We start from the raw sequence: 24,587 nt of genomic DNA, 5'->3' as shown, positions 1-24,587 counted from the left end.
AGATTCTGTTTTAATTAAGAGCAGAAACTATTGACCTTATTAAGCCATAATTTTGAGCCAACGATTAAATCTGGATCAATAGAACACCTATTCAGATTGGTAAGAGCCGAAGTTCCTCTTTTTGGGTTTCGGAGGAAGGAGTACACGTGAAATTATATAGATTATATAAAAATGACCTCACTATCCATTTCTCTTAGCTTTCCTAAACCAGATGAAAGTGGAGATTAAGTAGAATTTCTCTTTATACATGTATAAACACAAAAGTGGATACATCTGCATTTTTCAGTGTCATAAAAATGTTTGTACAATACTTTTTAGAATGGTGACTTTAAATATGATCCTTTTAAAGTTGCAGTTATCAGATTACTGGCTTCTTCAAAACTTAGCCACCACAAATTAACAAAACCCCCAAGATAGCATATCAAACACAAAAAAGAAAAGATTAAAAACTGATTCAATACAGCAGATTTACTCATCGTGCTTTGATATCCAGGCACCTTTGAGAGCTGGCATCCTCTCCACTCCTTCCCCTCCATCTGTGTGTTTACCCCTCAGAAGCCAGAGCCTCCTGAGATGCTAACACAACTCCCAAATATAATCCCAGTCTCCTCTTTCTTATTACGCTGTTTGTTTATTTCCCTCCAGTAATCCACTGAACCAGTCACTGAGAGGTTAATGAAAAAACAACTTTATTCACAGAGGCTGAGGGTTTGGGAAAACAAAATATCCAGTGACAGCCCTTCCACCACATTTTCAGTTAATCACAGTGAACCTGGATCTCAGCAATGATATCTCCTGGAAGTTCTTCCAATCAAGGATAGGCTGCAGTTTCCCAGAGTCTTCCCACTGGCCTGGGTGGAACCCAGTTGTGGAAGCCTGCTTCAGCATGGCTATAAGAATGAATTTTCCAAAAGTCACCTCTGTGTCTATGAATTATTCAGTGACTCTGCCTGCCTGCAATGTCCTTTCAACACACTGACCAACAGGCCCGCTGGATTCAAAGTTGTCATTGTTTTTAGATAAGTTCTGGAAACCATTTTAAAGGCTATCTGAAAGACCTCCCTCCCAGCCTACTTCCAAGAATGTGTGACTGTGAGTGTCTTTCTCACATGACATAAAATGAAAGTTACTTGAATTTTCACAAAACTGCATTTCAGGACCTCAAAGATGACCCAGCTAGAGATGCCGTACAGGCTGGGTGCCTCTCCCCAAAGTTGCGGGCTGAACTGGGCTGTGAACATCTCAATGTGCTTCATTAGATTTTTGTCGCAGCCCTCTGCTCCCCTCCCCTGACTGCCAGTTACCTCTTTAAGGTGTTGATTTAGCATCAGCCTCCTGGACTGCCAGGCAGGGCTGGAGGGACGAGCGTACAGCAGAAGGGATACAGAGACTGGGTGTCTGGGAGATTCCTGCCATCAAGACTCAGGTCCTCTGGGGCTCAGAGAAGCCCCTTCCAGCGGACACCAGCAGGTCCCCTTATTCTGTCCCCCACATTCATCTCTCTCTCTCTCTGTCTCTCTCTCTCTCTCTTTCTCTCTCTCTGCATCTGCTTTTTGGCTGTTTCATCTAACTTTTTATAAATGTAGTCCTTCATTATCTGATTCTGAAAAATATAGCAACAAGCAAGACTGGATCTTAAAAAAAAACAACATGGCAATCAAAACTCTGACACTGTCTGAGACATATCCCCTCCCCCTCACACCCTTCCTCATGGTATCCCTTGAAATATTTTGATCCCTTAAAAACAAAAGCAAAAAGATAGGACGTCTGCTGTCTTGGTTACATTGCTGCACGTGTATTGGCTAATGAGCTATCATAATGCAAGAATACGTTATATAGAGTGCACGTTCTTAATCAAAGTTGTTAATACAGGCGTTTTCAAAGGCTTAGAGTCAAGTATTAATGCAAAGAATAAAACATGATTTTTTTTTTTACTACCCGGAAAGAAATTAAGAGAAAAATTCTCTGTTTAAAATACAAGTGTTACTGCTCTGGGCGGTTTATCAGCTTCTGTACCTGAACATTGGTAACAAATCCTCACCCGGCCCTGCACCTCCCAGAAAACCTGAAAACCCGGGGTCACCCCGAGCACTTCCACAACTTCAAGTCAGGGACAAACCCAGCTGTGTCCACCCACCACACAGATGGGCTCAAAACCAAGACCTGAGCCACATGGCAACAGCGAAGCAGTCTAAAGTCATACAGGGTCCCCGGTCGAAAGGACCATATTGAGCCTCTACTAAGGCCTGCCTTGGGTGATCTTCGGGCCCTCGCAGGTCCGGGACGGACAGGACCTGTGGTGGGCGGCTGAAGACCACTCCGTTAGGCAGGCCAAAGGTCAAGGAATCTCCTGCGGTAGAGGTCCCTACGGTGCCCACGACCCCGCGGGGACTGAGTCTTTTAAGTCTCCGTAGCCACGCCGGGTTGCTGGGAAAAGTTTGCTTCGAAGTCAGGCGAGCGCACCCACCTGCGCGCAATGGTTGGTAACACTTTCCTGAACCCACAGGCCGACCCAGGCAAAGATCATTTTTAAATCCCCGGCCCTTGAGAGCTGAGGCCTTTCGCACAGGGGAGGCTCAGGCCCGGCCAGGGAGAAGAACCGCGTCATTGTTTGCTTTACTGGAAGTGGAGTGTCGTGTCGGCGAGCTGCAAGGGGAAATAGGAGAGGAAGGGGATCCCGAGCTGGTAAAAGCCGCCCTGGACGTGCGGGTCTAGCATCAGGGAAGCGTTGAAAGGCGGACGGAGGCTGGAGGAGGCGGCCAGGAGCGAGGCGCCCAGACGGCCGCTGGGCCCCGGCTTGGCGCCCCCCAGGAGCTCGTCCCCTGCAGCCGGCTTCTGGCCCTGCCTTCCCGCCAGGATGCTGTCTATGCTGAAGCTCTTGGACTTGTCGGAGCTCTTCGGAGAGCTTCGGGAGGCGGGGCGCACGGGGGACCCCCGGCCGTCCCCCGTGCGCCCTGACTGGCCGACCGCCACGACCGCTGCGCCCTGGACAGCGTCACCGGGGTCCTTGTCTGGGGACGCGGTCCCCTGCCAGTGGAGGGGCGCCGACGGAGAGGGGTCATCCAGGTGAGGCGAGGGGCCGGCGGGCGCGCCCTCCAGGCTGGGGATCGCTGGGCCGGAGCCCCCTTCCCCGCTCCCCGTCTCCGGTTGAACCTCCGCGCCGCGCTCGTGAGTCTCCGCGCGGGGCCTTTTGGCCTCTGGAGCCCCGGGGGCCGGCTTGGGCTTCCTCTTCCGGCGCCGGTAGTTGCCGTTCTCAAACATGTCCAGGCAGCGGGGGTCCAGCGTCCAGTAGCTGCCCTTGCCCGGCCGCCCTTTTTCGCGGGGCACCTTGACAAAGCAGTCGTTGAGCGAGAGGTTGTGGCGGATGCTGTTCTGCCAGCCCTGCCGGTTGTCGTGGTAGAATGGGAAGCGGTCCATGATGAACTGATAGATGCCGTTGAGCGTGACCCTCTGCTCGGGCGCATCTTGGATCGCCATCGCGATGAGCGCAATGTAGCTGTAGGGAGGCTTCTGCGGAGTCTCGGCCCGGCCCGAGGCAGCCAGAGCGGCTGCTGGGGCGAAGGCTAGAGGCAGCCCGGGTCTCTCAGCGCCGTACAGATAGAGCATGGGCGAGGCGGCCAGGGCAGGCAGCCGGGGATCGAAGAGGTGGCTCATGGCAAGCGAGAGCCTGCGCTGTGCTCCCCGCCACGCAGGCGACTCGGGCGGCTTAGGCACAGCGCCCCGCGCCGCAAGGGCCCTCCTGGGGAGCCCGCCGTGCCTCTGCCTCTGGCTCCGACGCTCTCCCCCGCCGCTCCGAGCTCTGTCCCTTCTTCATGGCTTTAAAAATGTTAAATAATTGTTGTAAGTTTGCTGTTATATGTTGACTTAGCGCTGGAAAATAAATTGTCTATGATAAACAGTCCTTGTGTTCTCAGCCCACCCACATTAATTAAAATTTCATTGCTGAAAAACTCCAAGCTTTTCCCTCCACGTGTCTTTTTGATACCAGCCAATCGGTTTTGGGGCTATTCCTTCATTTGTTTATAGAATTAGTCTGTTGATAAGTCCGCCCACCCAAGTTGAATCAAGCTGTGTTTATTTGGAAAAATTTCCGGGCACCCAATATATAAACGCACTGATCTGATGTTTGAAATATCACGTCCACCCCTTGACGCTGTAAGCACACACAGTCAGTGAAGCAGGATGTAGACCCGGGTGGCTGGAGCAGGGTCTGCCGAGGCAGGAAGGAGAGGTGGAGACTGGGGTGGGTATGCAGGGATGAGTTTTATGCTGGCCTGGGGGAGCCCCATAACCTCGGGGCCTCCCACAAAAGGCCTTTTCTTCTCCCAGGCTTAACCGGAGATGTGGAGATGCCACAGTCTAGAAAATGCTTTTCGAGGTCCTAGGAACCGTTTAGATTGCGGCAGGAGGGTGTCTAAGAAGCCTGAGTGTCCGCTGAGAAGGAGGTGCAGTCCTCCTTGGAAAAACAGGTGGCAGAGCCCGTAGGACGCTGCACTCTCTAGGGACCTGCTCTGCCACACCGTCCTTTCCAGGGCTCCCTGAAAATCAAAGGGAAGTGGACTTTGGGAGCCCAGCCTCTCTGCAAGGGAAGGCCTAGGGCACTGGGGACCTGGGGAGAGCACCTGGTCTCCAGCTCCATTGAGGATGATTTCAAAATAAATCCATTTGGAGAATCGGGGGTAAAGCTAAGGTCCTCCTGAAGGGGCCAAGGTTGCAAAGGAGGAACACCATAAAAGGAGGCCGTGGCAGCTGGCGCGGGAGGCCTGGTATTTGTGAATGTGGGTCTCCAGCTTTATATTCTGGGCTTTCCTGTTTATAACAAGGAGGGGGTTATAACAACTTTACAAGTGCATGCAGCTGGCCCGTGATTACATTAGGCATTTGGGAAGGCTGCTTGCTCTCCCCGCATCCACCCACCCTAGGGTGTATGCGGCCCCCCATCCCCATCACATTTTACAATTTCCCACGTCACTGTTTGAATAAAAAAAATACTGAATCATGCTGATTTCGAAGGAGGCTTCTCTTTCCCACTCCGGCCGTTAGGGCAGGGGTAAAAGGGTACCTAGTGTGACTAATTCCTGTTTATGATCTCCCCCTGAATATTCACACACACACACACACACACACACACACACACACACACACACACTCGGGGTAACTGGCGTCTCATTGAGTAAGTCGCGTGAGCATGCCAAAGAGAGGAGGGAAGGGTGAAGATGGCAGGTGGGTGTAGAAATGGCCCAGTGCCGGTGGGCCAGGAAGGAGAGGCACCGAGTGTATTCACAGGAGTGGGGCGAGTGTCTGTCGCTGCCACACCCGGCTGGGGACCCGACTAGGGATGTGAGTGCCCAGATAGCCTCTGAACCCAGAAACGTGGCGGGCATCCCACTTCAGAATGAGAAAACCAGAAATAACCCTTGTGTTTGGGGGTCCCGGCTACCCGACCCATGGAATAAAGAGACCGCAGGGAAACAGGTAAATTTAAAATACCAAAAAGGAAGTCGCAGTACGGGTGGAAAAACCGGTCTGGGTATCGGCATTGCCTGTGGGAGCGACAGGCCAGCCCCTTGGGCACCCCGACTCTCTCCGCAGCCCAGTTCCTCTAACGTGGGGCTGGTGGGCAGTCCGGCCGGGCCCGCCTAGATCCTAGAGGTGGACCTCTGCCAGGAGGGGCGGGGCGTTGCCCTTTCGTGACTACTCTTTGTCACCCGCGCACCCCTTTCAACCTTGGAGTGAAGAAACCTCAATGCCCACGCCTTTGCAACCCGTGGGCCCCACAGTCTCTGGGGTCACCCAACCTCTTCGGGGCCGATGGCCTCCAGCAAGCTCAAGTTTGGATCCAGTTCCGTTTCCAGCCTTGGCTCTCGCTCCAGCAAACCCAGACCGAGAGATAAGCCGATGTCACTATGCAACCCCTTCCCCACCTTCGTACCCCACAGCCCCTCCTGGAGCTACCCCCGCGGCACTCGAAGACCAGTACCCACATCCCTGCCTCTACCGAAACGCCCGCCGTCCCGGCGCGTCTTCTAAACTCTAAGGCAAATCCGAGCTTAGCTTAAATTTGTACAATAATAAACACTGCCCGATTTGGTAATGGGCGGGACGCGGGCGGAGACTCCGGCGGCTGGTGGGCGGGGCACCGATAGTAAAGGAAAGAAAAGGAAGAGAGAAAGAGAGATTGGGGAGGAAAGGAGGGAGGGAGAGAGAGAGAGAGAGATGAGAAGAGGAGAGAGAAGAGGAGAGAGAGAGAGAGAGAGCGAGCGCAAGCAAAAAACCCAAAACAACAACAACAAAACGCAAATGCCCACATCCTAGCCGTGGTTTGGAGACGCACACCCAGCCCCGCGCGTTTGCAGAAGTGTCCAAAGTCTCTGGGAGGTTTCAGCTGCAGAACTCCGCGCCTTGCGCCCCAGCCTGGCTCGGCGCGAGTTTGAATCCCAGGCTCCCCGGTGATTGATGAGTTTGTAACCTGAGCCCAGGAGGGGCCTGCGTTAGAAGGAAACCCGCGCTGGGGCAATTTCCATATTTCCGGGGAGTGCGCTCTGTAGCCCTCGGCGTCCGAGAGCGGATGCGCCCTCGTGCGGAAGCTCTGTTGGCTGAGGACCGAGCGAAGGCCCTGCGGAGGGCAGCGGAGCCTGCGAGACGGCCGGCTGGGCGTCTAGAACCAGTGTCCCAGAGAGCCAGATGGGGACACTGAACGTTCCCTGCAGATTCATAAGCCTCAGATCCAAACAAGTTCGTCATGTGAGAAGTCCCTTGGTGAGTGCTCACCTCCCAGCCTGCAGGAAAAGCCTGATATCTGGCCTGCCCGGACGCTCCGGAAGGACTGGAGTTTCCAACTCTGAGGCTCGAGCAGAAAAGGGGTTCCCCGTGAGATGAGGGCAGACAGCCCCGTTCCCAGTTCTGGAACAAAGCACATGTGTGCTCCTCAGGAAGGCAGATGGGAGCCCAGGCACTGGTGAGAAAAACGGCCTCAGATAAAAAGGCTGAGGGGTGAGAGACAAGAGGTCCTCGCGCTGCCCCCCAGCCATCCACACGACCTTCCCCGCTGACAGTAAAACGTAGGAACCAGAGTTAACAGTAACCGGTGTCACCTTTCCAAATGTCTGCATCACTTCCAAGACGGTACACACACACATAATGTGTGTGTGTTACATACATATATATGATTCAACCCCATGTGTAGCAAGTTTGAGAAGAGCCCGGGTGAAAAGATGAAGGACTTAGCCTGTCACCTTACTGACAACCTAAAAACACTGGAGACAAAGATGATAATAATGTTAATAACTAAAATGTATTGAGGCATTTCGTCCTCACAGCAGCCCTAAGCAATAGAAACCTTTGTCGTTCTCATTTTGCAAACTAGGAAACTGAAGCCCTGTAAGTTAATCTGCCTCAGGTGTCCCATGAGTAAGTGCTCCAAAAGACAGAAAAACAATCATCTTATAATAGCACCAGCTGTGGACACTCAGAGCCCAGTGGAAGTTCTCTTGCCAACCCTTACAGCGTCTGTGAAAAGCAGGGGTGGCAGATTCACCCATTTGACAGACGATGAAACTGAGGCTCGGCATGGAACACCCCAAGACCCTGAAAATAGGAAATGGAGGCACAGGGATCACAGCCCACGTGATTGTCTTCCAAAAATAGGTGCTCTGGGGTCTGACATGCTCAGATATCCAGAAGGGCTCAAAGGCAGAGAATGTCTGGAGTAGACAGTGGGAGAGGGCCCCTCTAGAAAAGAGAGGCTGTGCAGCAGCACCCCTGGAGCTGGGAGATTTGGGACACTATAAGTAGAAAATCACAGAGTCCCTACTTACCTTCCACCAAAACCCAGAAGACCTCTTCCTCCTTCCCTCCCCTCCCACTTTGAAAAGAGTGGAAGAGTTCCAGAGCTGGGAGAGCAGGGCCTAGGGTCTCCCTTCGCTTGGCGGGCAGTGAGCGGCACATGAAGGTAATAGCGGTCTGAGTCAGCGAATGCAGGAGACCCAGAAGGCAGGGTGGGATTTCCCAAATGATCCACTTATTTATAGCACACCTTGTTCCCAGAAATGACGGAAAGGCTGTAAACGGAGGCAGTTGGGACAATGCACTCAGTGGGTTTTTGAAACGCCCAACCCTCTGCTTTCCCTGCAGAGCAGGAAGGTTGAAAAAGGAAGGAAAGCCTGGCAGAATTAAAGGTGAGTGGCATCGTCCCAGACACCGTGGCTTTCCCTGCTGGGGCTCTACAGCACGGTGTGACAAATGCATGTCATTCAGACCAAAAGCTCCTTTCTCTTTTTCCGTTCTGAGCTCCAGTAAACCTTAATGGCTGGTCCTGAGCATTTACTATGAACAGGGCACTATGGAAGCACCTTGCCAACCTGTGTGAGGTTCATGAATCCTGGAGGTAACCTTCTCAAGCCAATTTTTTTCTTTCAGCTGAGAGGCTGCCCCAGGGAGCTCAAGGTGATCTGTCTGATGTCACCTGAATCCTTTGTAAGGGCCTAAGGGGGTGCACGTGGATTCAGACTTAGAGAGGGACTCCACTGGGGAGGTCACCTATGAAAATAACACAAGACAGATGGAGACCTAGGGCCAGAGGACCTAGGACAGAAGGGCCACCAGGCTGAGACTGGCAAAGCTCGGTGTCTCCATGATCTGGAAGCCTGGGTGGGCAACGACTGAGGTTCCAGAGCATGAAGCTGCATCTCAGGACATGAAGTGGGTAAAAGCCTCCCAACTCCATCCTGTAAAAGGGTCGGGTGTGCCAGCAGCTTTACCAACCGTCCCCTTTCCCTCTTCACGCACCCACAACCCCGCAAGGCTGACACTCAATCCCAGCCCTCCGCTTTTGTTCTACAGCAGGAAGGTTGAAAAGGGAAGAGAAAGCCTGGCACAAATTACAGTTGGGTGGTGTCTTCCTAGACCTAATGGCTGTCCCTGACGAACGGCTGCCAGCCTTCCAACCTCCCCTGAAACCGTCCACCCACTTCCTTACATGCCTATGTCAAAAAGCAAACATTTCAAACGCCTTGGTGAGCTGAGGCTGTGCAAGAGGCAGGCAGTGAACGCGTCTCAAAGTTTGGGAAAGCATTTCAAATATGTGATGGAAGAAGGCGCCCACTGGGAGGCAAGGGGCGGGCTCTTCAGAGGCTCTGACCCGGCCAGTCCCACTCACCTGGAACAAAGGCATGGGACTCCAGACCCCCAGGCAGCCTCAGCCTACTGGCACCTAAGGCATAAAACCTCAGGTCTCTACTTACCCACCTTCATCCCACTGAGAGAGTCAGACAGGGACCTGGGCAAGCACACATTCCCGAAGTGCCAGCCACAGGCCCAGAGACCCGCACCTTCTCAAGGCACAGGGCTCTGCCACCCTTCCATGGGTGTCTTTTCTTGGTGTCTCTATCTACACCCAGCTCAAGTTTTCAGTTAACAGTAAGTTCCCATCAGTCAACCTTGTGCCCAACACCCCTTCCCCCTTTTCTGGATGAGGGTGGGAAGTAGGAGTGAGGAGACCCTCACAAGCACACAGGGTTCATTTTCACCAGTGAGCTGGAAGCTCTGTTCACAAGCATCTCCCTGCTTCAGCAGCAACCCCCAGGCAGTCACCAAGTAAAAGGGAGGAGACGGACCCCAAAAGATTTATGAGCCAAGCGCAGAAGTTCCCAGGACCCTGTGTTTTCTTCTGCCTCTGGCTTCTGATCTTCTTGTGTTGGTGGCAGGAGGGTCAGCAGTGTAAGCAGCCCTGGCTATGCCCAGAAGGAGAGTGCAGTGCAGCCCTGGCCACTGGGTCATTTGACAGATAAAAAGGCTGGAGAGGGGAAGAGGTTTGTTCACACAGAGAGACGTGGTCTTCTCATTCCTGGCCCAGTGCTCCAGCAATTCCTGGACAAAAGTCACAGCAAGATTTGCATCTTCAAGGATAGGCCACCTGTTACGGCGGTGATGGCCTTTCGACCACAGACCCAAGCCCAGCCTTTGAGAGGCCTGGGCATGGCCGGCAGGAGGCAGGCAGTCCCTCTTCCTGAAAGCTGTGAATGTGGGTGGAGCCTCAGAGGCCCATTTGAGGAGGCTACTCTGGCTGCATCCTCTCTGTAGCTGAGAATGTACGGGATTCTCAGAGGCCACGGGGTGTCTCCGAGTGGCCCATATCTGTCATAACAGGGCTATGCTTAGAGTCAGAGGCCACCCAGCCAAAACCCACCAGGGACGCAGTGTGAATTCAATGGGAAGGTCTCTGCCATGGTGTTCCGGTGCTTTCGTTTCATTTGCCATTAGCTCTGGGATATCTTCTTACTGGATTAGGAAGGCACAGGGCCATCAACAGACTTCATGCAAACTGCATTTGCGTGGCCCTCAAAGTCACTCCAAGCCCAGTCTCTGCAGCCTATGGCAGACAGTATGGCCCTTCCCTCCCTAACCTCCTTTCCCCTTTCCTTGAAAGGCCCAGAACGTCCCAAGGACCAAAAGGCCATAGGAAAAGGTGCTGGACGAGGGGATCAAGAACAGTCAATGCCCTAGACATGTGCTTTTTGTACAGTGGGCAGCAGACAAGCAGGGTGGCTGCCAAGACGCGCAACTGTTGGTGAGAGCATTGGCTGCTCACAGCATGTGCTGTAGAACCTTCCCACTCCACAGGGAGAGCAACGGATGTCCCAGAGGCCACTAAGCCCCAGGCCTTAGGTCCACACAGGCTCTGCAGGGGGCCTGGACTGCGGGAGGGAGAGCGGAGAGCGGGGCTGCACGGAGCTCTGAGCCAGTTCACAGCACAAGGGGCTGCGGGCCTTCTAGCACTTACCGCACCTATCCCTGTCCACTCAGACCGAGGAAGCCTTGAGAGGGTCCTCAGATGAGTCCCAAAATGCCCAGGCCGATACACATTTAGGGCCTGGTTCTCCACTCTGCTGCCTCCGAAGACCTGAATAAAGCCCCAAATATAACACGCAGTTGCCTGGGGAATGGAAATACTCCCTCCCGATAACCTCCACAAGGACCACTCACTTGGGTTTCCAGCCCCCACACAGCAGGACTTCTTTAAAAAGGCTTTCTAAAGGTGTGAAAGCCCAGCGTGGTTTCAGCAGCAGGGCTGGGGGCTCTGAGCCACACCACCACCGCCGCACTCGTTGATTTTCCGTGTGTCTCTCAGGCCTTGCCATTAACAGGACACCAATAGTTTCAAATCTGACGACTAGGGCAAGCTTTCAGAAAGACTTCTTTAAAACATCGAGGGAAGGAAAAAAGCCAGCTCGCTTAGGGTCTGGAATCCTCCCCTCTTCTCCTAGGGCAAGTAGCATGAAGGGAGCAGAAGTAAAATGAAACCGTCTCGGCAGAGGAGGGCAAGGAGCTTGGGCCACCTTATTCTGCAGCTTGGAAAGGGTCTCTCCCCACCCCTACCTCCTTAACTTCCTCCCCCTGTTCATTCAACCAAAGCCCGCCTGGCCTGGGGCCTGATGAAAGTCTAGCACCCGGGCACCCGCACATTATGAAAAGGAATGAAACAGCCTCTACGTCTTAACTGTGTGCCACCTCCGGGGCCACAGATCGAAAGAGTCTGTGTTGCACATATGGGAAAATTGTCATAGTTTAAGCTTCCCCTAATTCTCTTTCAACACAGCGTAGAGATAAAGTGCCTTGTTTAAAGCAACAAGAACAGCACCCAGGTTACGTTCAGCGCCACAGCATCAAGCAAAATCACCTTTAGCAAAATCATCAGCTCTTGAAACATTAAGCTCACAAAGAACTTCACCATTGGCAAGGCACAGCTCACTGCTCACCTGCTGGGGTGGGAACTGATGAAGCTTTGGTCCCGAAATTCACACATAGAGACCAGCAGGGGAATGGCGGGTTTTAGCCATTGAAATAGATAATAAAGCCATTTCCCCAGCTACATTTCAAGAAAACTATGTTGCTATTAAAAATGTAAAAGACAAGATATTAACATTGAAAAGAAAAATAATCTCTATTATTTAACATTGACAAACTTGATGAATTTAGAATTCTAAAAGCATCATAACTTATTTTTGAAGGGTAAATGAGGTTTTAGAATTTTTCACTGCCATGACGGTACAGATTTAGATATGACACCAAGAAGTAAAGAAGTCTGAAATTCCCCTCTGATCTGGCTGCTAAAGGGGTATGGATATTAAACGCTAGAAAATCTGTCCCCTTCAGACCTTCATTGGCTCAGTTAAAACTCTCAGGAAAACCATTAGACCAGGCTTAGAAACTCGAATTTTAGAAAATCGGGGGAAAGCACGACTTAGCCTGGGTTGCAGTTAGCAAACGGGAAATGTTTACTCTTCCCTTCCTTCACCTACTACGTCGGGGACGGCTGGACACTGAGATGCAGTGGCATTGCTTGTTTGTTTGACATCTGGCATATTTTTCCTGCATTTAACAAAATGCATTACAGCAAGCTCATGGTCCAGTCCTTCAGGCAGCCCTCTCCAACTGGGCAGTCTCTCCAAAAGAAAAAAATCCTAGACTGGGATTTTAAAATAAATAAAAAGACTTTTCTGTCACTAAACAAGACAGCAGGCATGTACTCCCTATTCTCTGATCGTATTTATGTGTCTACATGTATACCCACCTGTGTAACAAAAATAATCAAAACAGGTGGGTTTGCAAACACACCTCATTTTTTAAAAATGCAAGAACACAAACACTGTCCAAACTGTGGGCAGGAAAACATCATGGGTTTATTTTAAGGTAAGTACAACAATTAAGACCACATAAAACAAACATAGATGAAGTTAGATTTTTTAAGTTTTTTTTTTTTTCTTTTAGGAATACTCAGGGTGGAACCTACTATACAAAACCATCACACTTTGTAAATAAAAAGTATCAGATACTTGACTTCTTTATCCACCAACAAAAAAATAAATTATTTTCTTGTTTTGTAAAAGACCTACAAGGGGAAAAAGAATTATATCTTAGAATTGTACAGGAAGCGAAACCCACATCGGTTTCTTGAATTCAATTTGGCAGTTAGAAATGGCTGGGCAAGATGAGAAAATTATCCAGTGAACTCAACTTTAAATATTATATTAATGGCTCTGAACAACAACAACAACAATATAGCCTGATTACAAATCCACACATTTGTACAGCACGGTTGGAGAAATTTAAAATTACAGACAGCACATACATTATCTGTAGAGACCCCCCCATACACCCAGGGGCACCTCTACAGAATGTCAGTAGGGGGTCGCTATGGGATTTGGTCCATAACTTAACTTTGGAAAGCTCAAGTCGAGCACAGCACAGCCGTTCTGGTAGGGGAGGGGGATTTTAAGACCAATACTCATTTTGTTGGGCTGAGTCCCTTTAAAGGGAGTTTCCTGGGATCCCAGAAAGAGGGCGGCGAATTAAAGTTACCTGCGCGCTTCACAGACCGCTGGGGGCTGGCGTGCCCGGTCTCTGCTCCCGGGTCTGAAAAAAGGTTGGTGGACACGTTTTGTTTCTTTTTTTGCGTCTCTGCAGCCTTAACTGTCTGGTTGAGTCGGGGCAGGGAAACGAAGCCGGAGCCGGCCGGGGAGGTCAGTATTTCGTGCAGTCGTAGGAGTAGGGGGCTGCGTGGCGGTAGAGGGACGGCGTGGATCTGTAGGGCAGCTGACAGCTGGCATTGCCGCTCACCTGGGACTCCGAGAGGCTAGAGTTCTCAATCCCCAGCCGGTGGGAGTTGAACATCTCCCGCACGTTGGGGAAAGTCTGCTGCTGGGCCGCGAACGTGTGGCCGGGGAGGTGGTTCAGGTCCCCGCTGTGGTTGAGATACCAGGAGGCCGCCTGGGCTGCGGCGGCCCCGGGCTGCGGCGTCGGCTGCGGCTGGGGAGCCGGCGGAGGCGGCGGAGCCTGCGGGTGGTGGTGACCGTGGTGCTGGTGGTGGTGGCCCGTGGCGGCGAGCGCGCCCTCCTGGCCGGCGGCGAGGTTGAGGGCGCTCAGGGGCGACGCGGGGCCGCTCGGGTGGTCCGAGAGGGCCTCGTCCAGGGCGGGCGGGACGCACATGTGCGCCGGCCGCTCGGCCCCGGTGTACAGGCTCATGGCCCGCATGCTGCACTGGTAGCCCCCGGCAGCCCCGGCCTCCAGGCCCTGCGCGCACGGCTGGCCGTAGGCGGCGGGCGGCGCGGCGGCGTACGGCAGCGCCAGTGGCGGCACCACCAGGCCCGCACGTCCGGCCCCCGGGCTCAGCTCTCCGCCCGGCGGCGAGGTTCGCAGGGTCATGATGTTCTCCACGCTGAAGCCGGGCAGCCCGTTGGGCGCCGCGGTGTGGTGCTCCGGCAGCGAGCCGTCGGGGGAGCCTGCGGGCGTGGAGGCCGCGCTGCGGGGGCTGCCCTGCAGCGCGCTCTCGGGGCTCAACGTCTCCACCTTGGTGATGACCGGCAGCGCCGGGGACGCCGCCTCGCTCTTGATCACCACCTTCTTCTCGGCCTCCTTGGGGGGGTCCGCGAGGTGGGGGGCGGCTGGGGCGCCCTTGGACGCGGCCGGGGGCGGCTCCTTGAGGTGGGCCCGCTCCTCCTTCTCCTTAGACACGTCCTTCTTTTTGAAGCGCCGCCGGCGCCGCAGGAAGCTTCCGTTCTCAAACATGTTATAGGAGTCCGGGTCCAGCGTCCAGTAGCTGCCCTTGCCGGGCTTCTTGTCGTCGCGGGGCACCTTGACGAAGCACTCGTTTAGGGAGAGGTTGTGGCGGATGCTGTTCTGCCAGCCCTGCTTGTTCTCCCGGTAGAAGGGGAAGCGGTCCATGATGAACTGGTAGATGCCATTCAGGGTTATCTTCTTCTCGGGCGCGTTCTGGATGGCCATCGTGATGAGCGCGATGTAGCTGTAGGGTGGCTTCACCAGGTCCTTGGGCGCCGCGGGCTGGTGGTGGTGGTAGGGCGCGTAGGAGCGGCCCATCCCCGCGCCGTACTGCTCCGGATGGCCCGAGTAGACGCCCATGGGGCTGGCCATGCCGCCGTAGCTGCCCGCAGCCCGGTAGTAATTCTGCTCGCTCAGGTAGGGCACCACTCCCAGGGCGTTGGGGTCGGACACGGAGTAGCGCGCCTGCATGCTGCGTCCGAGAGTGCTCGCCGGAGCCCGCGCTCGCGGACTGCGGCCGGGGGAGCGAGGGGGGCCCCGAGAGCGAGAGAGCGCGAGAGAGCCAGAGGGGGAGAGGAGGGGGGCGGGAGGGGCAGCCCTGGGCTCCTGGCAGCCTCCGGTGCAAGGGGGGCGCAGGCGGCGGGGCTCGGGCCGAGCAGGGGCGCGCGCTTTCAGCGGACCGGTGGGATCGGCATCCTGGAGGGCGCGCCCCGGGCGAGCGCAGCGCCGGCCCCGCTCCTCGCTCGCTCCAGGACCCGGCGGCGGCAGCGCGAGCAGGCGGGTGGCCGCGACCCAGCGGAGGCGCAGCGGCCGGGGGACCCAGGTGGACCCTCGGCCCGCGTGAGGAAGGGCGCAGGAGGCTCTCCAAGCCCCCAGCAGAGCAGCAGCCCCGAAGGTCAGCGCGCCGGGGTTCCAGCGGCTGCCCAGCCGAGCCCGGAAAAAGAGGCCAAGTCCCTTTTAGAGATTGGGAAAAGTTTCAAAAGTCTTCTTGCTCAAAGCGAGTTTTTACTTTCCTAGGGCCACGCCCCCTCCCGGAACTTTCGACCAATCATCCGGCAGCGGAGGGGAGTCGGCACCAATCAGGGAGAGGAGCGCAGGAATCCGTCGGCTCTAAGACCCGGCGCCTCTGCTGTGACTCCGCCTTCCCTTGAAAAGATTTTTTTAAAAAGAGTTATATCTTATTAAAATTTATTTTAGATCACATTTTGGTGAATGGGCCCACATGCCCAGAACAAAAAATAGCCACTTTCCTCTGTAAGAAAAAAAAAATCAGTTTGAAATACCAAACAGAATGAATTAATGGAGTAAAATACCTCCCCCAAAGACCTTGTAAGTAGCAATGATCCTGGGACATTTTTCTTATTAATGAGTGATGAAGCGAATAATTAGATTTCCTAATTATGGGGGCCAAGGTGTAATGGATGGAAAGCAAACGCGCTGGATTGGAATGGCAGGCCTCCCCTAGATGTTATACTTATTTAAGCCAATAATTAATCATCAACAGGGAGTTTCCAGTCTTGGGGTCGCCAAGGAGAACCCATCAAGGTTTTAGAGGCAAACCCTAGAAACCGAGTTTCCTTCGCCCCCCGCCGAGGAGTCAGGCCTCGCTGTTGATAGAGGGAAAGGTAGCAACGTCCTGACAATTTAATCCTCCGAATTCGCCGTGAAGTCGGTAAATCACTAGCGTCACTGAGAGCAGTTTGGTGGAGTTTGGGGAAAGGTATGAAGTGACTCTGCTATTTCACCTTTTGTCTCCCGCGTGGACACTCGCAGCCCACTGACTTCAGTTTCGAGCTCCTCTCCCTTTTCCCAGATAGAAATTCCCTCTGATAAGCTGACTCCGCGCTCCCAGAAGACCCGGACGATGCCGCGACCCGCCGGGGCCAGACAGAGCCGAGTTCCTGGGCCGTGCGAGTAGAAACCCGAGCCTATTTTCCGCCGGGGCTTCGCTCGAAGATGCGCGCAACTAGCGGCGCGAGCCGCGGCCACCAAGCGTGGAAGCTTCCCCTGGCCCAGCCGGCGCCGGCGGCTAACACCGACCCCAGGGCGCTGTCCCTGCCTCCTGCTCGTCGCAAAGTCCCTTTGGGAGGCTCCAAGTTGATTTTCTATATTTTAGTCTTTTTTGTTTTGTTGGGTTTGGGTAGGGTGAGTTGGGGAGCGGGCTCCTAGGGGAGACTGGGCGAGGGTTGATCGCAAACGGTGCAAGACCCCTTGGAGATGATATTATTCGGGAGGCGGACCTGGAGCGACTTGGATCTCCTTCAAAGACCTCTCCTTCCCTCTAGGAATCTCGGACAGTTTGTTTATTTGTGGACTGATTATTTATTTCTTTCACACCTCAATAATCAGATCCCCCTTTCCCACTTCCCCTGAAGGAGTGAGATATCCCCTAAAAAAGGCTAAACACGGGGCAGAATTGTAGAAGTTGCTCGTCTGGTTGGGTAGGGAAGAGGGCTTCAGGGAGAACATGTGTATTTCAGGATTCCTTGTCCTTCCTGCCCGTTCCTCGGCTGGTATTAGATTCTCAGCAGAAGGATGTCAAGAGAACCCACCAGGCCTCCTCGATTTAGGGAGGCGACTAGAAGGCAATCGGGGCATGCTACTCATTTCCAATCAAAGAACAGAACACGAAAATCTATGTGCATAATCTTTGTTTCCTGATCTATTCAAAGTCAAAGGGAAACGAGAAATCAACTTTCTTGACCTTGAATATTTCACTTCCAAAAGACTGTTTTTATGAGTATTCTGGGGTCTTTTTCTAACCTGATCTTTTTTTTCTTTCTTTCTTTGAAACAAAGTAAAATAAAGCTGCCCAGGTCTCAGCTCACAGGCAAATGATTTGAGCTTTCTGCCCCAACCCTAAACTGCTACCATGACTTTATTATTTTTTTTAACACTTCTGATATTTCCACATCTAGCCTTGTTGTTGTTGTCGTTGTTTGTTATTTTTAAAAAGGACTCTAGCAAAAAGTGCTCTTTTCCTACAACGCATGACAGGCACACTGAGTTCGTGTCACGATTTTACTGGAAATGCGAACTATTGATCAAGAATCACTGCTCAGCCGGTGGGCTTCCTGGAGGAATATCATTTATTCTGCTTTTTACTCTGCGTTTATGAGGGGTGTGTGTGTGTGTGTGTGTGTGTGTGTGTGTGTGGTGTGTGAAAAAGAGAGAGAGAGAAACAGTTTTATCATAGCAAAACCTAAAATAGCTAAGGACTATGAAAAAATAAATTCCAAAATGGCAATGGCTGCCTGCCTTTGTATTCACAAGAGTGTCCAGGTTTAGACCAATGTCATCTAGGGGGGTGGATGGAGTCGCTTAATATATTAACCATCCTCTTCTGCCCCGAAGAAATGAAAAGGGGAGAGGAAAGAAATTCGTATAATCCAGACAGAAAAGGTGAGAGAGACATTTCCCTCTGCCTCTGGAATTAGGTTTCTTCTCTGCCCAGTGGGACTCCGGGAGAGATGTTTGTTCAGGTTATTAAAACAACGCCTTCCACACACCTGGACTTGGCAAAAACCGTGTTTCCGAGCTTTTCTTTAACCCGCCAGGGTATTTGGGATGGGTGCGGGGGGAGGGAGCGCTGCTACTTTCTGGCCGATTTTTTCCCCTTCTTGACCTTGTAAGTCAGTGAGCCGAAAGCGGAATCGGGTCCCAGAGGGCCCGGGGTGTTCCTGGAATAGTAAGCGGCGGTGAAGCCTGAAGGTACCGAAGCCGCGCTCCGCCCGCCCCGCGCCGCGCTCCTCCCGGCCGGAGGCTGCTGCACCTGGAGCGGCTGGGCGGACTCCGTGGGTGCTGGCGCCGTCTTGTGGCCAACCGGGGAACTGCGACAGAGAAAAGGAAAAAGACCGCCCGGCCCGCTCTGCCTAGCATGAAGGTGCTGACACCTGGTGGCTATACCTGGGCATTGCACGGGCAGGAACAGAGCCTTCCGAAACCTGTCAAAGCAGGGAAAGTAGATCATCTGCGCCGCGTCGATTGGAAACCAAACGTCCCGGCCGGGCGCGGTGGCTCACGCCTGTAATCCCAGCACTTTGGGAGGCCGAGGCGGGTGGATCACGAGGTCAAGAGCTCGAGACCGTCCTGGTCAACATGGTGAAACCCCGTCTCTACCAAAAATACAAAAAATTAGCTGGGCATGGTGGTGCGTGCCTGTAATCCCAGCTACTCAGGAGGCTGAAGCAGGAGAATTGCCTGAACCCAGGAGGCGGAGGTTGCGGTGAGCCGAGATCGCGCCATTGCACTCCAGCCTGGGCAACAAGAGCGAAACTCCGTCTCAAAAAAAAAAAAAAAAAAAAAAAAAACAAAAAGAAAAAAAACAAAAACAAAAAACAAAAAACAAAAACAAAAACAAATGTCCCATGGCTTTGCAATGTGTCAAGAACACGATCTGTTGGGAAACAAAAATGTCTCTGAAACTGCTCGGGGAGCAAGATATTTTCTGTAGGGAAACTCGCTGAGGTTTTCAGCAAATAAGATCTACGTTGCTTGGATAGCTAGAAGTGTAGATTTTTTTCTTTTCCCCCAGAGCTGTTGAACAAATTGCCTCGTCCGGGTTTTGCTGCTGCAGCTGTCTTTCTGCCAGAGGTGCGGCCTGAGCTTCAGGGAATTCATCGGAAAGCTGTTTGTGCTGGGCCTGTGTTTAGGGGGTTGGCCTGAACAACAGGACGACTTTGAAGCTGGGCTGCAGCCACTTGGCTTTTGAGACACAGAGAATCCAAAGAAGGGACAAGTGAAAGGAGTTTTGTTTCTTCTCTCGCTATTTCTCGTGCATTCATTTCAATATCCTTCCAACATTTCTTTTCTGGGGTCAGGAGGTGCCTTGGTTTTAGGGAAGGAGTTCGGGTAGCAGAGGAGTCCCAGGCTTCCAGAAACTGCTTGGGAACTGAAGAGTTCTTGGGTTACACAGAGTCAGCGCCTTCTCCTAAAAATCCATTGCAATACGCCTTCTGGAAATTATCTTTTGTGGGACCAAAGAAAAAGTGTCTTTTCTAAAACATAAAGCTCATTTTACTGTGCCAGCTTTCTGGGGATTCAGAGCCGCGCACGGCCGGGAAGGACAACAAAATGCTGGCTCATGCCTGTCATCCCAGCACTGCGGGAGGCCGAGGTGCGTGGATCATGAGGTCAGGAATTCAAGACCAGCCTGACCAATATGGTGAAACCCCATCTCTCCTAAAACTACAAAAATTAGCCGAGTGTGATGGCATGTGCCAGTAGTCCCAACTGCCTGGGAGGCTGAGGCAGGAGAATCTCTTTGAGCCAAGACTGTGCCACTGCACTCCAGCCTGGGCGACAGAGCAAGACTCCATTAAAAAAAGAGAGAGAGAGAGCGAGCGGGGATGGTAGTGAGGACTGCTCTGTTAAACTAAAAGTTCAACAACTGAACGCAATACTCAATCCTAGGTGGAAGAAAATTTTAAACCCCAATGAAGAACAGGTTTGAGAATACATAGTGAAATTTGCATCTGGGGTGTGTATGAGATAATAATCTTGTATTAAGGGTATGATACTTGAGTATGATAATTATACATGGTCAGGTAAGGGCATGTCCTTGCTTTTAGAAGGTATGTGTTCAAAATATTTGGGGCTGATATTCATCATCTCTGCAACCTTTATGTATTCATCCTGCTGGGCATACTGGCTCATGCCTGTAATCCCAGCACTTTGGGAGGCTGAGGTGGGAGGATTGCTTGAGCTCAGGGGTTTGAGATCAGCCTGGTCAACATGGTGAGACCCTGTTTCTACAAATAATAATAATTTTTAAAATAGCTGGGCGTGGTTGAGCATCTGTAGTGCCAGCTGTGTGGGAGGCGGAGGCAAAGAATTACTTGAGTCCAGGAGATTGAGGCTGCAGTGAGCCAGGATCACACCCCTGCATTCCTGCCTGGGTTACAGAACAAGACCCTGTCTCAAAACAAAGAGGAGGAGGAGGAGGAGGAGGGGGGGAGGAGGAGGAGGAGGAAGAAGAAGGAAGAGGAGGAGGAGGAGAAGAGGAAGAAGGAGGAAGAGGAGTAGGATGAGGCGGAAGAGGAGAAGTAAATTCAACCAAGGTGGGGTCAGATGGGAGGAGGGCAGAAGGCCATGCAAGGTAATAAGAAGAGAACAGTTGTTGAACCCATGGTGCCTGGGTGTTTATTGTATTGTTCTTGCAATTCTGTACATTTAAACTTTTTCAAAATAAAAAGACGGGAGTAAAACACCTTTCTTACTGTGAAAATTTGAAAAGAAATGTGACAGAAAAGGAAGGTCTTTCCATGGAAGGAATTTGCAGAATGTTTAGTGAGGGCCTAACTGGTCCAGCGTCTGCTGTCCTTTTCTGGAAGTTTATGGAAAACTGCCATCAACAGCTATGGAGTTTATCACAATAATCCGTGCCTATTTTTTTTTTAAATACATTCTGTGAGGAACTTACCTGTTTTATAATTCAGGCATTGCCACACTTCACCAAAGATGCCAGGCATTCAGTATTACAGATGTTGTGGGGTTTCGTTGCTCTTATTGTCATTGTTGAGGCAGAGCCTCCCTGTGTTGCCCAGGCTGGAGTGCAATGGCCCATGACTCACAGCAGCCTAGAACTCTTGGCCTCAAGTAATCGTAATATTAAATATACATATGTTTCTTGTTAGAGAAAGCTAGTCTCAGTGACTTCATCCTGAGCTAGCCCCAGCCTAGCAGAGGGCTCTGCTCATCAAAGTCACTTAGGTGTCTGAGTTTTCAGAGACCACCTCTCTTTGTATCTGTTCCTGTCACCTTGGCAGGGGAGAAAGGACACCCAGTCCTGGGAATTAAATCTCCCACCCTGGAAGTGAAGGGTGTCACCTCTATTCACAGCTCATAGGCTAGAGCTGTTCATATGTCCCCAACAAGCCCAGGGGACAGGAAGATCCACCTCTCTGCTCAGCAGCCTCACATCCTGTCCTTCCAGGCAGGTAACAGCTGTCCTCTGTTTTCTGCAGCCCCAGAGCACTGCCCAGTGCCCCAGCGCAAGAAGTGCTTGTTGAGTGAGTGTATGACTCTCTCCAAGATTGCTCTCCATAATAGAGAAGGCGGAAAGTCATGTGGACATACCACGTGCCAGGCACGGTGCTAAGCGTTTTGGCCACGACCTCTCACATCCTCCTCTTTTAGGGTAGGTACTATTAATACCATCATCTTGCAGATGATGAAGCTGAGATCTTAAATAACTAAACCAACTTTTGCAGCTGCTAAGTGATGGGATTGGGAACTCTTAACCCACTCCTTTGCTGCCTCTTTGAGATGAAGAGTTAGACACTTGGAAATTAGAGGAGATTTAAAGTTAAAAGAAAAACTTCTACATGAATAAACACAATCTATATGGAAACTATAACTAGACAAACAGAGTCAGTGGTGTATGCCTGAGGTCATGACTTCTGACCTCACGCAACTTAATGTGGATGGGTTTCAGTTTTCCATATCGCTAACTTGAACCCCTGTGGTTGACCCTGTGGGGTATGGATTCTGAAAAAGCCTGCGGAAAGCAGGCTGCCCTGAGGAGGTGGGACAGGACTTTGGTGTTTGGGCAAGGACAGGGTGAGAAAGAGGCGAGGGGGACAATTTGATTTTCACCAAATGTGCAGCCTGTAGAATGGGCGTTCCGAGCCCCAGGGGATAAGCCAGGCTCAAAAGCCACAGTCTGGAGGCAGCTTCAGCCGGTGCCTCAGTAACCCTGGGACCGGGGCTGGGGCCCACAGTGGCATAACTGAGACCCCAGCGGGACCTGGGAAGGACTAAATAAAGCCAAGAGTGTAGGGTGCTCCCCTGGGGGAATCCGACCACCACTGTCCACCTTTAGGAGCCCGTGAAAGCCAAGACCCTCCCACACCCTGGCCCCCATCTTTGCCTGTGTGCATCCACACAGCGGCCTTCCGTGGCCAGCCCAGCCTGGACCCACTGCAGGGCGCTTGCGCGTGCTGTCCTGGGCCTGATCCGTCAGCCCAGTTCTTCACTCCCATGCCCCACCCCTGAGGCCTCCCCGGCCACCTGCTCGCCTCCCTCCCGCTGCCTCCCCGCTTCTCCTCACTCCTGTTCTCAGTGGCACAGGCCGCCCCGCCTGCTGTGGTCTCCTGTGTTCTTCCATCTGTGTTCTTCACCCCCACCCCGTACCAAGGAGGCAGGAGGGACCCGGGCTGCCCTGGGCATGGCTCTCCTGGTACAGACTCCATGCTCTTAATGACACATTGAACAAAGGGGCCTCAGAGATACGCCCCCGCTCAATTCTCTGCCTCCCCAACCGTAACACCCAGGCCTTGTCTCCCATTTGTGGTTCAACCCCAGGATGTGCTTCAAGCATTTACCGGCACGTATTTCAGGCAGACACCGCATAAGAAATGGGCACTAATTGTCAAGTGCTTTCTGGTTCCCACAGTGTGGCAGGCACACAGGCAATGACAGGCTGAGACTTTCTTTGAGGCCATTGCCTCTGAGGAGCTCTCACTGTGTCCCAGGTGCTGTTCTCAAGGCTGCGTGTATGTTCAGCACTTGACGCTCCCAGCACAGAGAGGCAGATGCCAATGCTGCTTCTATTCCCGCTCTGCAATTGAAAAGCAAGGCACAGAGATGTTCAGTGACTCCCCCAACCTCACACAGCTCGAGAGCTGCAGGCCCAGGATTTGAACCAGCCAGGCGGCAGGCTCAAGCCTCTACCGTGGTGCTGTCCCTGCCACAGGGTGGTGTAGGGAGGGAGGGAGGGAGGGACCAGGCTGAGCAGGCCCAGAAGAATCAGAAAGGGAGGGAAGAGCCTGCGTGAGTTTCTTGGAGAAGGTGGCAACAGACTGGGGGACTTGAAAGCTGGGAAAGGAGCAAGTTTTTGCTGTGGTGTCCTTTCTCCTTGGCCTTTCTGGGTTGCCAGCTTGAGCAAATGAAAATAACAGTGTCCACACACTGCGTGGGGCGTGCTTCTACTAACAATGAAAAAAAAATCCACTTATCTGAAGTTCACCTGGGAAACCTGTATTTAAGCTGGCAACCCCTAATTTGAGGGAAAACATTTCTTGAAATACCTTTTTAGTTATTAGCTTCCTAAGCAATCTTACATTTTGTTAAGTTGGTTGGTGCAAAGGTAATTGAGATTTTCGCCATTACTTTGAAGGTAGATTAAAAGTACAATTAAAGCTACTGGATATAGCTTTGAGGAACTATGATCTTTAAAGTTCACCATAAAAGGGAACACAGAAGGAGAATGCCCTGGCTTCCCTCTGTCTCGGGCAGTGTCGGATATAGGAGATGGCAACGGGTTGCTCACAGTTTGTACTGATGGTTACAAAGCATGAGCATCACAAGTTAATTACATGGCTAGAAATCCCTTACAGAAGACGCTAAAATGAAAAGAATGCTTTCTAGCCACAATTTCCCCAATCAGAGACCATTAACTCAACTTTAACGGTGTCTTCTGGCAGTTACAATGAAGGAAGGAAGAAAGGAAGGAAGGAAGGAAGGGGGAGAGAGAGAGAGAAGGAAAGAAAAAGAAAGGGAGAAAAGAAGGAAGGAAGGGAGAGAGAAAGAAAGAAAGAAAGAAAGGAGAGAGAGGAAGAAAGAAAATACAAGAAAAAGAAAAGTTAAACAAACAAACAAACAAACAAACAGAGCAGAGCAGAGCTGAGGCCGGGCACAGTAGCTCACGCCTGTGGTTCCAGCACTTTGGAAGGCTAAGGTGGGTGGATCACCTGAGGTCAGGAGCTTGAGGCCAGCCTGGCCAACATGGTGAAAACGGTCTCTACCAAAAATACAAAAAAATTAGCCAGATATGGTGGTGGGTGCTTGTAATCCCAGCTACTCAGGAGGCTGAGGCAGAATCATTTGAGTCCAGGAGGCAGAGGTTGCAGTGAGCCGAGCTCACATCGCTGCACTCCAGCGTGGGTGACAGAGTGCGACTCCGTCTTAAAAGAAAAGAAAAGAAAAGAAAAGAAAAGAAAAGAAAAGAAAAGAAAAGAAAAGAAAAGAAAAAGAAAAGAAAAATAGTAGGGTTTTGCTGCTCTTTCTCTTTGGCACTTAAAATTGGGGTC

General features: G+C 52.1%; 2 protein-coding genes across 2 annotated transcripts; both read right to left on the bottom strand.

Moving 5' to 3' along the window:
- Nucleotides 1-672: 672 nt before the first annotated feature.
- Nucleotides 673-3,660, bottom strand: FOXL1 (forkhead box L1). Its single transcript, XM_010333690.3, has one exon. It carries the CDS (start codon nucleotides 3,652-3,654, stop codon nucleotides 2,617-2,619), a length of 1,038 nt encoding a protein of 345 aa, XP_010331992.1. The 5' UTR covers nucleotides 3,655-3,660; the 3' UTR covers nucleotides 673-2,616.
- Nucleotides 3,661-13,521: 9,861 nt separating this feature from the next.
- On the bottom strand, nucleotides 13,522-15,522 carry FOXC2 (forkhead box C2). The gene has a single exon (XM_039480364.2). The coding sequence runs from the start codon at nucleotides 15,025-15,027 to the stop codon at nucleotides 13,522-13,524; it is 1,506 nt and encodes a 501-aa protein (XP_039336298.1). The 5' UTR covers nucleotides 15,028-15,522.
- Between the last annotated feature and the right edge of the window lie 9,065 nt (nucleotides 15,523-24,587).

This window comes from Saimiri boliviensis, chromosome 1 (assembly GCF_048565385.1).
Source record: "Saimiri boliviensis isolate mSaiBol1 chromosome 1, mSaiBol1.pri, whole genome shotgun sequence".
In the NCBI taxonomy this organism is placed as follows: Eukaryota; Metazoa; Chordata; class Mammalia; order Primates; family Cebidae; genus Saimiri; species Saimiri boliviensis.
This window is presented reverse-complemented; position numbering and strand designations above follow the sequence as displayed.